This window comes from Episyrphus balteatus, chromosome 1, assembly GCF_945859705.1.
Source record: "Episyrphus balteatus chromosome 1, idEpiBalt1.1, whole genome shotgun sequence".
Lineage (NCBI taxonomy): Eukaryota > Metazoa > Arthropoda > Insecta > Diptera > Syrphidae > Episyrphus > Episyrphus balteatus.
In genome coordinates, this window is record NC_079134.1 from 6,340,066 (window position 1) to 6,351,766 (window position 11,701).

The window sequence follows — 11,701 nt, forward strand, 5'->3', positions numbered from 1 at the left end:
TCCGAATATTGCCTATTCCTACCCAGTTTTACATTTATGTCTATAACTTTTTTCTCACAGTGAGTTAAAGCTTGTCGCCATATAAACAATTTACCAAGGCAAAAATACCTTTTCAACGACATATGCGTCATTGTTATTGGTCTCAATTACCATATTCCTTTGTTTACCTAACCTCAGTTTTACAGTGAAAGTATACTCCGCTTTTGGTCTAAACTTTAGTTCAACTATTTATTCGATTTTACAGTTTCGTTTAAACCTTGAATTTTAAACAGCTGTATTCTGTGGTTTAAACCTCAATTGACTATTTACCTGACATTTAATAGAGTTGGGTTTTTTCACCGGCAAAACATTTGCAAACAAAATATTCATGTCAATTTTAAGGAAATAAATTCCATTGTTGTTATTGTGTAACATTTTTTTCTCATCAATAATAAATTATTCAAAACATAAAACAAAACTAATAGGTTCTTAAATTATAAATGCAATTTTGTGATTTTTTCTACACTCTTTATTATGTCGTTGGTATAGATTAATACAATACCAAGCATTATTATTTGTTTCATATTTTACGAACTTAAATGTTAACAACCAGGTAAGATGAATACATTTTTTTATATATATTTTTTTACTTATTTTTGGCTTACATTTTCAAAATAAAACAAAAAAAACTTTAATTTTTTAGCTATGACCGTGCGGTTTTATCAAGGAAAACCTAATTTATGTTTATATATTATATAATATTATATTGGTTATATAATTATTTTCTTTTATAATATATTTTTAAAAATTTGAATCAATTTAAATAACTAATTTATCCTAAATCCATACCTGGTATTTTGTACGCTAAAATAATAATTTGTGTATATATACGAAACTAGCAATCTATTTAATAAGTTATTGTGTTTAAAATAAGAAAAGAAAAAATAGTAAATGGATAAACAGAATATTGACAAACAAACAGAAAAAAAAAAAAATAAAACAATGCGGGAAAAAAACTAATGAGAATTAACTACAAACTAAGCACTTCGATTAACAACTAGACAAAAAACAACTCTACAAAAATGAGTTAAAAAAACGTCAAAAACACACTTCATTTCTGTCCAACAAAGCTTTCGTTCATTATTTATGTTTATGTTCTTAATTATTATTATTTTTGTTAAATATAAGAGATTAATAATATATTTTGTTTTAATATCAATTTAAGTAAATAAACGTAGGGTATTTATGTTTTTTTTTTGTTGAATAATTTATATACATAACCTCAGTGGGGTAAACATTGTTTAAATAATACTGTCTGGCTTGCAAGTATTAGTAGTTGGCTGAATTGTAGCCGTCGATGATGACACATCATTCATTTGTCCTGCAGCTTTGGTGGCAGGGTGATTTGACGACGAACCAAATCCAGTGTTAGTTGGGATTTTGTTTAAAAAATTTGGCTTTGGGATTTCAGAACCAGAGCTGGAGACACACGAGTCACCGCTTATCGAAGACGTTTCACTCTTAATGTCGTCCATTAGAGTTGCATCATCATTGTCCACCACAGGGGTGGCGACTTTCTTTCCAACTGCTGAATTAGTTTCTTCGGACACACTTTCGAATGGCGTTATGCACATAGGTTCACTTCCGCTCGATGAGCATGTGTTTGTGGCGGGACTTGACACCGACCCATTCGACTGCACATCAATTCCAGCATCAATTCCTGGCGAAGTGCCCATGGGAGAAGAGCATGATGTGGAGTTGGTTGTATTGTTGGTGCATAGTTTTGAAATGAATAGCTTTGGAGTTATTCGACCATCATAGGTGCCAGAATCTGGACTGGGACATACGGAGGATGGTGATTGGCAAATAGGAGACGAGCCACGACTTGAAAATTTAAAAAAAAAAATAACATACAATTCTTGATTGCGTTGCTATGGAATTTCTAGATTGTGCTTACCTTTCTGTGAAAATCTTTTTTAATGGTGGAGGAGAATAAATATTCCAATTACTTGTGTCATCCAATTCAAACTTTCGCTTAACTGGTCCTAATTGACTTGGACGCATTGCAATAGGAGACATAGAACGTCTGGTGGAAAAAGTACGGCGGGTAGGTGAAGGTGATAGACCATAGGGTAGTCGCATTCCAGCTCTATTACTATTATAGAATATAACATAAGTAAAAAATATAATCGTATCATATAATGGATTGGAATTTAAGAAATACATAATATAGGGTGTGAATTAATAACACTGGTCAACAAAATCAAACTTTTTTTTGTAACAGAAACCATATAATGCCTTAGTGTCCTGAGCTTGGTTCGAATCAGAAAAATTCTATCAGATCACGTTTTAGAGATATTCCTGTTAGAAAATCGAAAATGCCGCTTTTTCACAGTTTTTGAGGTTATATCTAAGCGAATTCGAGCTCAGCAAACGAAAAATCTCTAGAAAAGTGTAAATTGGTTTCTGTAAAAAAAAACCTTGCTGACCAGTAAAATTAACATTCTATAAAATTGACGTGTCTCTCATCATAATTCTAATGTAGCCTTAAAACGTTTGCAAGAATGAAGGCATTAACATAGGATCTTTTATTCACCCTAATAAGCTTAGAACACTTTTTAAAAGCTTTTGAAAGCATGTAAGTACACGCTTTAGGTATTGTTAACCATCCTAAAACCTACAACAATACAAAAACGTACGTACGTATATCTCTTGTAAAACAAGTGAAAAACTATTTTTAAAAAGAATCACCTATTTCGCCGACTGTAATTTGGTTCCTTACAGACTAAGAATAGAATTTGTTTATATAAAAAAGTTACTTAATTGTGTCCTACAAGTTGTAAATTGGCGGTTTTCTTATAAAAATAGCTGCTATCAAGTTATTTAACAAAATGTAAGCAAAAATTTTAAAATCGTTGGAGCCGTTTTTTAAGAAACTAACTTTTTGTTACAATTTTTTTGACTTGGTGTGTTATTTTGTAGCAATTTTATATTAATCAATACATAAAACCAAATTTTCAAAAAAAAAAAAAAAAAAACAAAATTTCCGTTTTCGACAATTTAATTTTTCAAATTTTTTTGTTTAAATCCAGAAATTATTATTTTTCCAAAATTTTAATACTGATCTATGTATATTTAAACTGCATAAATGCTTTTTTACGTCATTTTAATTACTTTTATGATAGATATTAAGATTTAATGAAAACGGTTCTATGGCAGGTTCAATTAGTAATGAAACTATTCCAGATTTTAAATTTTTTAACAAAATCGTTGGATCCGTTTTTGAGAAAATTTGACTTTTCCGAAATTGGTACATGGTACCGTTATTTTTGCTTCAAAAACATTAATTCCAAAAACCCCTACAAAAAATGCTACATACCAAGTTTGAAGAGAATCGTTTTATCCGTCGGACTTGCGGTACCCACTTTTTGATCGGAATTCAGAATAAGGGAAAAGTGACATTCAAAGCTTGTTCACATAAAACCCGTAATAGGACTACATCTTACATTAAAAAAAAAATTATAAGAGCGTCCCAGTTTATTTCCATAATTCTCAGGGCCTTAAGCGACTTTTACTGTTTGAATTTTTCTAATCTTCTTACCAATGGTTTTTTGTATGACCTTTTTTGGAAAAAAGTATTATGAGATTTACATTTATCAATCCTTATATTACAAACTAATTTTATTTTATTTTTTCTGTACAGTAATTATAATTACGGCTTTCTAATATAACGCTAAGTGTCACGTCCTTCCTAAGTAAGAAAAATTAAAGAATAAATACGCTTGGTAATTTTCCGGGGATGAATTTCACAAATAACGCTCTTTGGGGATTCTTAGCGAAATGCTGCAGAAAACCTTATACCAACTGGTCAAAAAGCTTAATGGTTAGAGGCTGAATCATAAAAAAAAAAAATGTTTTATACAACCGTAATAATACTGTACTGTACAGAAAAAAAAAAAATTAAATAAGTTTTAAGCGTTCTAGTTAGAGAATTAATCACAAATTTTTGAAAATTTTCATCGGTCATAATCTTGTGGCCTTTAGATTTCAAAATATTGCAGAGTTCATTTGGGGCAATATCCAAATAAAAATAAAATAAAATTCTTAACCAATTACAAATTTACGAATCCATTATATTAAATAAGTCTGATTCTTTCTCTGCAAATCTTCTTCCCTTTGGCCATTTAATTAACTTTATATCAAGCTTATATCTTAAAAGAAGTTTCTCTACTAAGCCTTTAGTTGCTACTAAACAAACTTTTAACAACCCTTTAATCGTACATACAACAAGACATTACCTATATATAAGCTGCGTTACTTTGGCAACATTTATCTACTGCTTAGTACTTAAAGCTATTTGAACTAATTTTTTCAAGAGCAAAAGTAGTTCAAAGTAGTATTAAGCAGTAGATAAATTTTCCCAAATTAACGCAGTTATACATTTAATTATTCTAGGTCTTTTTTTCTTCGAAAATACAAAATTTATTTACTACTTCTTTGTAAAACATAATTTTGGGACTACTTTTTGCCTTTTGTCTTTTGCTAGTCTCAAAAGAATACCTTTTTTGTTAGATCTTCTGATTTTTTCTGTTATAAAATTAATTAATACAAAATACCTCATTTGGTAATCAATTCACCATACTAAATATTTTCTCATCTTTAACCCAGGTAATTATTCTATTTGAGGAAAATTTCGTCACTTGTTAATATAAGAACACACATTTTTTGACTCATCTTTGAACAAAAAATATGATTGTATGATGCGATACATGTCTAGCCTATAGCATCTCTACAATAATAGCTTTTAGCTTATGTCAGAAATAAACAATATAATGGAAAATTTACTTAAAAATCAAAATAACCTAATAGATGTAAAATTATAAATGAAATTACCAAAATTAAAATACCAAAATTTATCAATTCATTATTTTGATTAAAACTGATAAAATTTGAAAGCCATCGACCGATAACAAAATTATTAAGACTTATATTTATTTACCTTGTTGGACTGGGACTCGAGCAACTTGATATTCCCGATGGCAAATTCACTTGCAGCGGATTGCTCATTTCATCTGATTTGCAAGACCAATTCTCTGTTACTAAAGTCAAATCCTCCCAACTCTGAGACATTTGTATAGCACTGTGTACCTCACGTTCGTGATTGACTTCACGACTGTTCAAATCAGCGCATTCCTCTTGTCGCAACTGTGACACTCGTGGAGTTAACCTAGGAACTGGAGTTGTTGCTCCAGCTCCTCCTCCTCCACCAGCTGCTGCTGCAGCAGCAACTCCTAGAGGGCTAAAACTCGCTGAATAACGACGTGCCCGTGGAGCGAATATATTAAAAACTGGAGCTGGTGATACTTCTCTATAAGATGGACAACGAAAATGAATTTGTGTGACAAGTTGCCATTTTGAAACAACTTCTTACCTGGAAGGTGGATTCGATATTTGTGGCACAGTTGATGTTGCAGTTGTCGATGTCATTTTCTCAATTGATTGGGCAAATTGATGTTTAGGTAGAATTTGTTGTTTCTTGGGTGTTTGATTGTTTACGATTGAACTCGTGGCCAACGACGACGACGATGGCTGTTGCTGATTCGGAAGTTGGTTATTTATGATTGGCACACTTAGGCATCGTTTCAAAGACTTTGAAACGTCAACATCCATTGCCAGATGTTTAAAATTGACAAAAGTACTTAATATAAAACCCTCCTCCCTCGTGTCTTTTATTGTATTGTTCCCAAATCAACAAAACCCACGCAAAATCAGATTAGAACCAACAAATTCTAGCCTCTTGTAAATTTCTTCCCTGTTGTCACAACTCGACTCCGACACTACCAAAAACCAAAAATGAAACAAAAAAAAAAAACCAAACAAATGTCAATTTATTTTATATGCAAGTGCAGCAGCACTAGCAACAGCGACTGTCATTTTGATTTTATGTATCTAAATGGGCAAGAAGTTGTTCTTCCAACAATTTTTCTATTGAAGATTTCTTTGTTAATTTTCATGAAAAATTGGGCAGGTTTTTTAATATATAGAATATTCTTAATTTATATTTTAATTTGGTATATGTTTTAGTTAATAATTTTAATGATAAATTGATATTTAAAAGATATAAAAATATGTATCCTTTCTTACCAATTCAATTTGTGATGGTTTAATTGAAATTGATTTTTCTCGATGGAAAAATAAGAATTTTGGTGAAAATTTTATTCCAAACGAATTAGAAATATTTTTAATTGATTTTTTTAATAAAAATCAAAACACACGATAATGATAAATTGCGATTTTATGCAAAAACTTGTGTGAAAATTTTCAGAAAATTTTTTGCTGACATCTTTGATTTTTCTTCGGAGGTTGGTTGGTTGGTTGAGGTCAGTGGTTCTCAAACTTTTTTTTTGATTTTTTTTTTGATACAAGCAAGTTCTTTCTGAGGGCGAGTTATAATTTTTTTTGTTTTTGTAGTAGGTAGGTTATGCTCTTTCTCGCTCTTGCATAATTAAAACTCCTGCAGCTCCTGTTTTTCGGGTAATTTTGAGGTTTCTTTTCTTTTTAATTTGATGATGCATAAAATTATATCGCAAATGATAATAGAAATAAAATTTAATTCTGAATTTTGATTAAAATTAATTCAGAGAACGATCGAAGTCTTTGTGTGTATGAGAATGAAAAAAGAGGTCCAAATGCAAAATGAAATTGATTGAATATTATGGTATTTAATGGAGGATTCTACATAATAATTTGAAAATTAGGAATTTGCAATTCTGGAAATGGGTCTGTCTGGGATGTTGAAATAAAAAAAAAAAATCTTCTTAATTTTTATTCATGCGAAAATTCAAATTAAATTATCGTTATCAATACCCAAAAAGTGATGCCAAATTGATAACTTTTAAAAATGTAGGTGGGTTTTTTTTTTGCAAGCCCAAGAAAATTTGATATTGCAAAATGGTAAAAAATAATTTAATTATGTATATTTTGAACAAAAAAAAAAAAAAAAAAACAATTAAAAAAAAAAATAATTAATTATAATTTTTGAAAACAACAAACAAAAAAAAGTATATCAGCTGATTTTAAACTGCTCGCGTTCAATATACGAAAGTTGAAGTTATGTGAAATTTTGTCGAAATTTTTAATCTGTCAGAAAAAAAAAATTGCTTAGAGCAAGTAGAATAAACGTGATTCAGGTTTCGTTCAAGAATTTAACTTTCCGATTTCAGCCGATTAGTTGTGGTTCAAAATTGGATCAAGCATGGATTTTTGGCTATATTTTAAACAAATTCTTGTTTATGTTTTCTTCTTCTTCTTATATTTTATTTGGATAATCTCAGATTTTACCGATTTCTGAAGATAACATTTGCTGAGTCAAGGATTAAAAATTTGTTCAACATTCAACTGACCCTTAATAATTTTGGTGTTAAAGCCCGCACACAGAAAAAAAAATAGTCATATTTAACTATTTTCATATATAAATCGGGATAACTATGTATTTTAAATATGTAGTTAAAAATAGTTATTTTTGTGAATATTTTAATAGTCAATCGAAGTATTTTCCAAATTAACTATTAAATAGTCAATTTTAACATTAAGTTATTTGAGACTATTTAAATAGTTAGATACAAATAATTTCCCCTCCCGTTTATTCGGGAGGGGAAATTATATAAAAAACCTAACCTAAAAATGAAAAAAATAAATATTAAATTGTTTTTTTTTTTTTTTTATTTTATTAGAATCGTTTTTTTTTTAATTAATGATGCAAACGAAACATGATGAGCGGCCAAAATAAGGGCTCGCGGAATTTCTAGATACCCATATATGTATCTGTATGATAGGAGATTTAAAGAACAGCTGATTATTGTTCATAAACGTATCGGATACTTGGATAGCCTGTCCTATATGTACGTGTACGGCACCCATTGCAATTTCAACGTGATACTGTATCTACACGGAGAAAAAAAGCACAGTACACATATACAATAGGGGTATTCACGATCTGGTGCAACAGGTCTAGTAAAAGTGTAAAATTTTATTTTTTTACAATAGATCGTGAACGCACCTCTTCTTATCTATAGTAAATATTGAATGAAATCCATGATATGATTTGTATCAGCTTCGCTCCTTTTTTTTTACGGAGTTGTCCTTCCATCGATGCTTCTTCTTTTTTTCCATTTTTTATAATTTAATTCTTTGTTTTGTTCGTATTAATTATTTTTCACAAATTACATCAAAAGAAACAAAATAAGTGGCGACGAATATTATAAACAGAATAAAAAAGATAAACTGTTCATCATGGCGCGGCAAGCTGCCATATCTTTCAAAAAGAATTTACTCCATTGTATTTTTATGTTGCAACAGGGTTAGGGTATAGCTTTTTTTTTTTGTAGTGTTGTAAGATTTTACACTTTTGCAATGATACTAGACCAGTTGCATCGGATCGTGAATACCCTTAATGTAATATATTCCGAGTTTTTATTTTTTTTTCAAGTTCGCGCAGGTTGTCAAAATCGGAGCTCAAAAGAGAGGAACTGTCACTTTTCTGTGATTCTTATTGGTAACTCTCTTGTTTACAATTTTTTTTTTATTAGTAGTAGTAGTTTTTTTTATTACACTACATGCAATTTGACAGCTCCTCACTTTTGATCTTCTTTGTTTGCTAGCTGCTTTTCACGTGAATCTCAGATCGGATTCACACATTCGATTCACTTTAACTCTACCTTGCCATTCTACTATCCATCGGGTGAACTGCATTATCATACCTCTACTTGACGTCCACGTAAACATGAACTTAACAAAAAAAAATGGCGACGAAGTAAATTGCAAGATAAAAAATTGTATGTACACTTACCGTTATTACCGACGTGAGTTTGATTTAATTGGTGAATATTTAGAGATTACCACCCCCCCCCCCCCATGGATAGCAGAACAGTGCTGTTTAGTTGCACTTTATCATACTTACGTCCAACAGTAGGCTTGTGTAGTTCGCGAACGAACTAGTTCGATGAACTAGTTCATCTTGGTGAACTAGTGAACTTAGTTCAGTTACTTAGTTCACTTACTTAGTTCAATTTAGTTCGCGAATAGCGAAAAAGATTTTTTTCAACAAACTAAACAGCGACCTAGAGCAGTCGTTATATGGCATTACAAAACTTGGTCCTTGTCTTATACGCCGACAGCGTCCTTTTAACCCGACAGACGTTTAAAGAATAGGGGTTCAGAAACCAAAGTGCATATGAAATTGCATCCAATTCTTTGTGGAGCGAAATCAGTTCTTCTGCTCTACCTCAAGATTTAGATGTAAAACAAAAAGCACAAGGTCGCTTGTGCTTGTGCCAGTATCAGCGTTTCTTCTTCAAGCACCACTTATTCTTATTTCTGAGCAAGAACAAAAACAAGCAGCATCTTGGTCCTTGCATTTCTATGATTTTGATTTAATGAAAGCAAAACGAACTTCTTCTAGACTTTCGTCAGGGACCAGAAAGCTCGACAAGTATATGAACGAAATAAAAAATAAAAAATAAAATATGTAACTGTTATTTTAAGGTTGTATTTGTTTTATTATGCAGAATGCGTCAATTTTACATAAATTTACATAATTATAATTTACATAATAAACAAACTAATTTTGTTTTTTAATTCTAACAAAATCGGAGTGATTAAAATAAATTGAACTAAAATGAACTAGTTCAGAACTAGTTCAGTATCGTGATTTGAACTAAAGTGATCGATCACTCAAATGAACTAAAGTGCCCAACTCTATCCAACAGTGAGATAGCATGGTGGTAAGGCACTCGCGTAGTGACGCAACAGTTGTAGGTTCGATCCCCAGTGGTTGCTAGTTCTTTTTTTTATTAAAATGTTTTTACATAAAAATAAGATGATTTACCGCTAAAATAAATGGATTTCTTTTAAATCTGCGCATTCAAGAAATTTGTTGATTTGTCACCTAAAATTAAAGACGGAAGTCATCTTAGCAAAAAAAAACATGCAGAAATCAGCTTAATTTAAGGTGGCAACCGCTTATTTTTATGTGGTCTTTTTTCTCCGTGTATCTATCTGTTCTATTGGAAAAAGTATCAAGTAATAATGTTTTGTCACGCACAATGTAAACCTGAGAAAATCGTAGGCTGGGTTCGGAATTTCCTCCTTTTGGAGTAGATTTTTATTTAAGACATTTAATTAGTGCTGATAAAATAGAGTTTGTATAGAACGATGGATCTTGGATGGATCAATTTAAAATGAATTGACACTATTGATATTGAATAACGTTAATTCGCACCAAAGAAGGCAAATTATATTAATTTCCCTTTGGATTTGAAAAAAATGGAATGCATGTGAAAATCTGTCTCAAAAAGAGATTTGAAAAGTAGCGATTTTTTTTTATTGGAATTCATTTAAGGAAAAAGCAGATCGAATTTTTAGTTGTTTGGAATTGGAATTCGACATTAAATTGGTTTTCTAAAATTGAGTATGCCATCATATCATCATTATTTTATTTTTGACTAAAAGTGGACATGTGCCGTTTTTTCCCTGGACCCTTCAAACATAATTTGGTTGCACTAAGATGCCGAAAATAATGATTAACGAATTGAACGGAAAATTATTGAATATTTGCAGGTTGGCATCCCACATCGGCCTGCTCTTTCTTCCACAAATTGTTGGCGTCATGGACTCTCAAATTTCTCTGTATCAAATCGGTACCCAAACACACAAATACCATAAACATACCTTACTTATTATAATTTTATTTTGGTAAATTTTGACTTGAAGACTCTCTGTAAATACATTTTACTTACTTAAATTGTTTAAATCACAAAGTTTTTTTTCAAAAAATAACATTTTGAAACATTCCTTGTGCATTCCCCTATCACACTTTTCTTGTAGAAAAAATTCTTCCGTATTCGAATGTTGCGTGGTACGAAAATTCCACTTTCCGAATTCTCATTTCAAAAGTAGTAAATTTCATTCCGCTTTAGAAATAGAGAGTACAAAATATTCGTTTTAGAATTTTTTTATTTTCGAAACGAAATACAGAGTAGGACCCCTAATTGTTTTTGTTTACCTTGTTTTGATGGGGTTTTCCAAGTCCGTTCCTTTATAACTGGCCCTTAAGATACCATTTAAACTCAAACTTTTTTTTTTAATTTGATATGGTCCTTATTATGCTTACATCGAAAAAAATCAAACACAAATAATTATTTTTAAAACAAATAAACATTTTATTTGAATGTATAATGTTATGTTTAAATATATAATATATATTTACGAAAAAAAAACATAAAATGATCTATCCATATATGATTATTATTTAGATAAATCATTTTTTTTTAAATATTTGTATTATTATTTTTTTTTTCTATTAATTTAGTTACACATGGTTTAACAGAGATACATTAATAGCTACCTAATGAATATACTATATAATAATGAATTCACATTAAATGTTATTTTTTTTATTGTAAAAAAAAAATACAAATATCATAACGTAAATAACATTTATAAGAAAAAATAATAAAAAAAAACAAGAAACTGTCGTTGAGTTAAAATTATATCGAATGAAACTTATTTGGAAAAAAATCTTATTAAAATTTATATAGTTTCAATTATAATTAAATTATATTAAATATTTATTTAATTTTTTCATAACACAGTTGAATTTCATTTAACACGCATTTGTATATAATATATATTTATTTTCTTCTTTTGGAAAAAAGAAATTATT

General features: G+C 30.0%; 1 protein-coding gene across 1 annotated transcript; it reads right to left on the reverse strand.

The window, feature by feature from the left end:
• Positions 1 to 487: 487 nt before the first annotated feature.
• On the reverse strand, positions 488 to 6,541 carry LOC129905857 (uncharacterized). Its single transcript, XM_055981479.1, has 5 exons — positions 6,124 to 6,541; positions 5,411 to 5,816; positions 4,979 to 5,347; positions 1,937 to 2,134; positions 488 to 1,863 (listed from the first exon to the last, which is right to left on the reverse strand). The coding sequence occupies exons 2-5, from the start codon at positions 5,647 to 5,649 to the stop codon at positions 1,281 to 1,283; spliced, it is 1,389 nt and encodes a 462-aa protein (XP_055837454.1). The 5' UTR covers positions 5,650 to 5,816; positions 6,124 to 6,541; the 3' UTR covers positions 488 to 1,280.
• Positions 6,542 to 11,701: the final 5,160 nt, after the last annotated feature.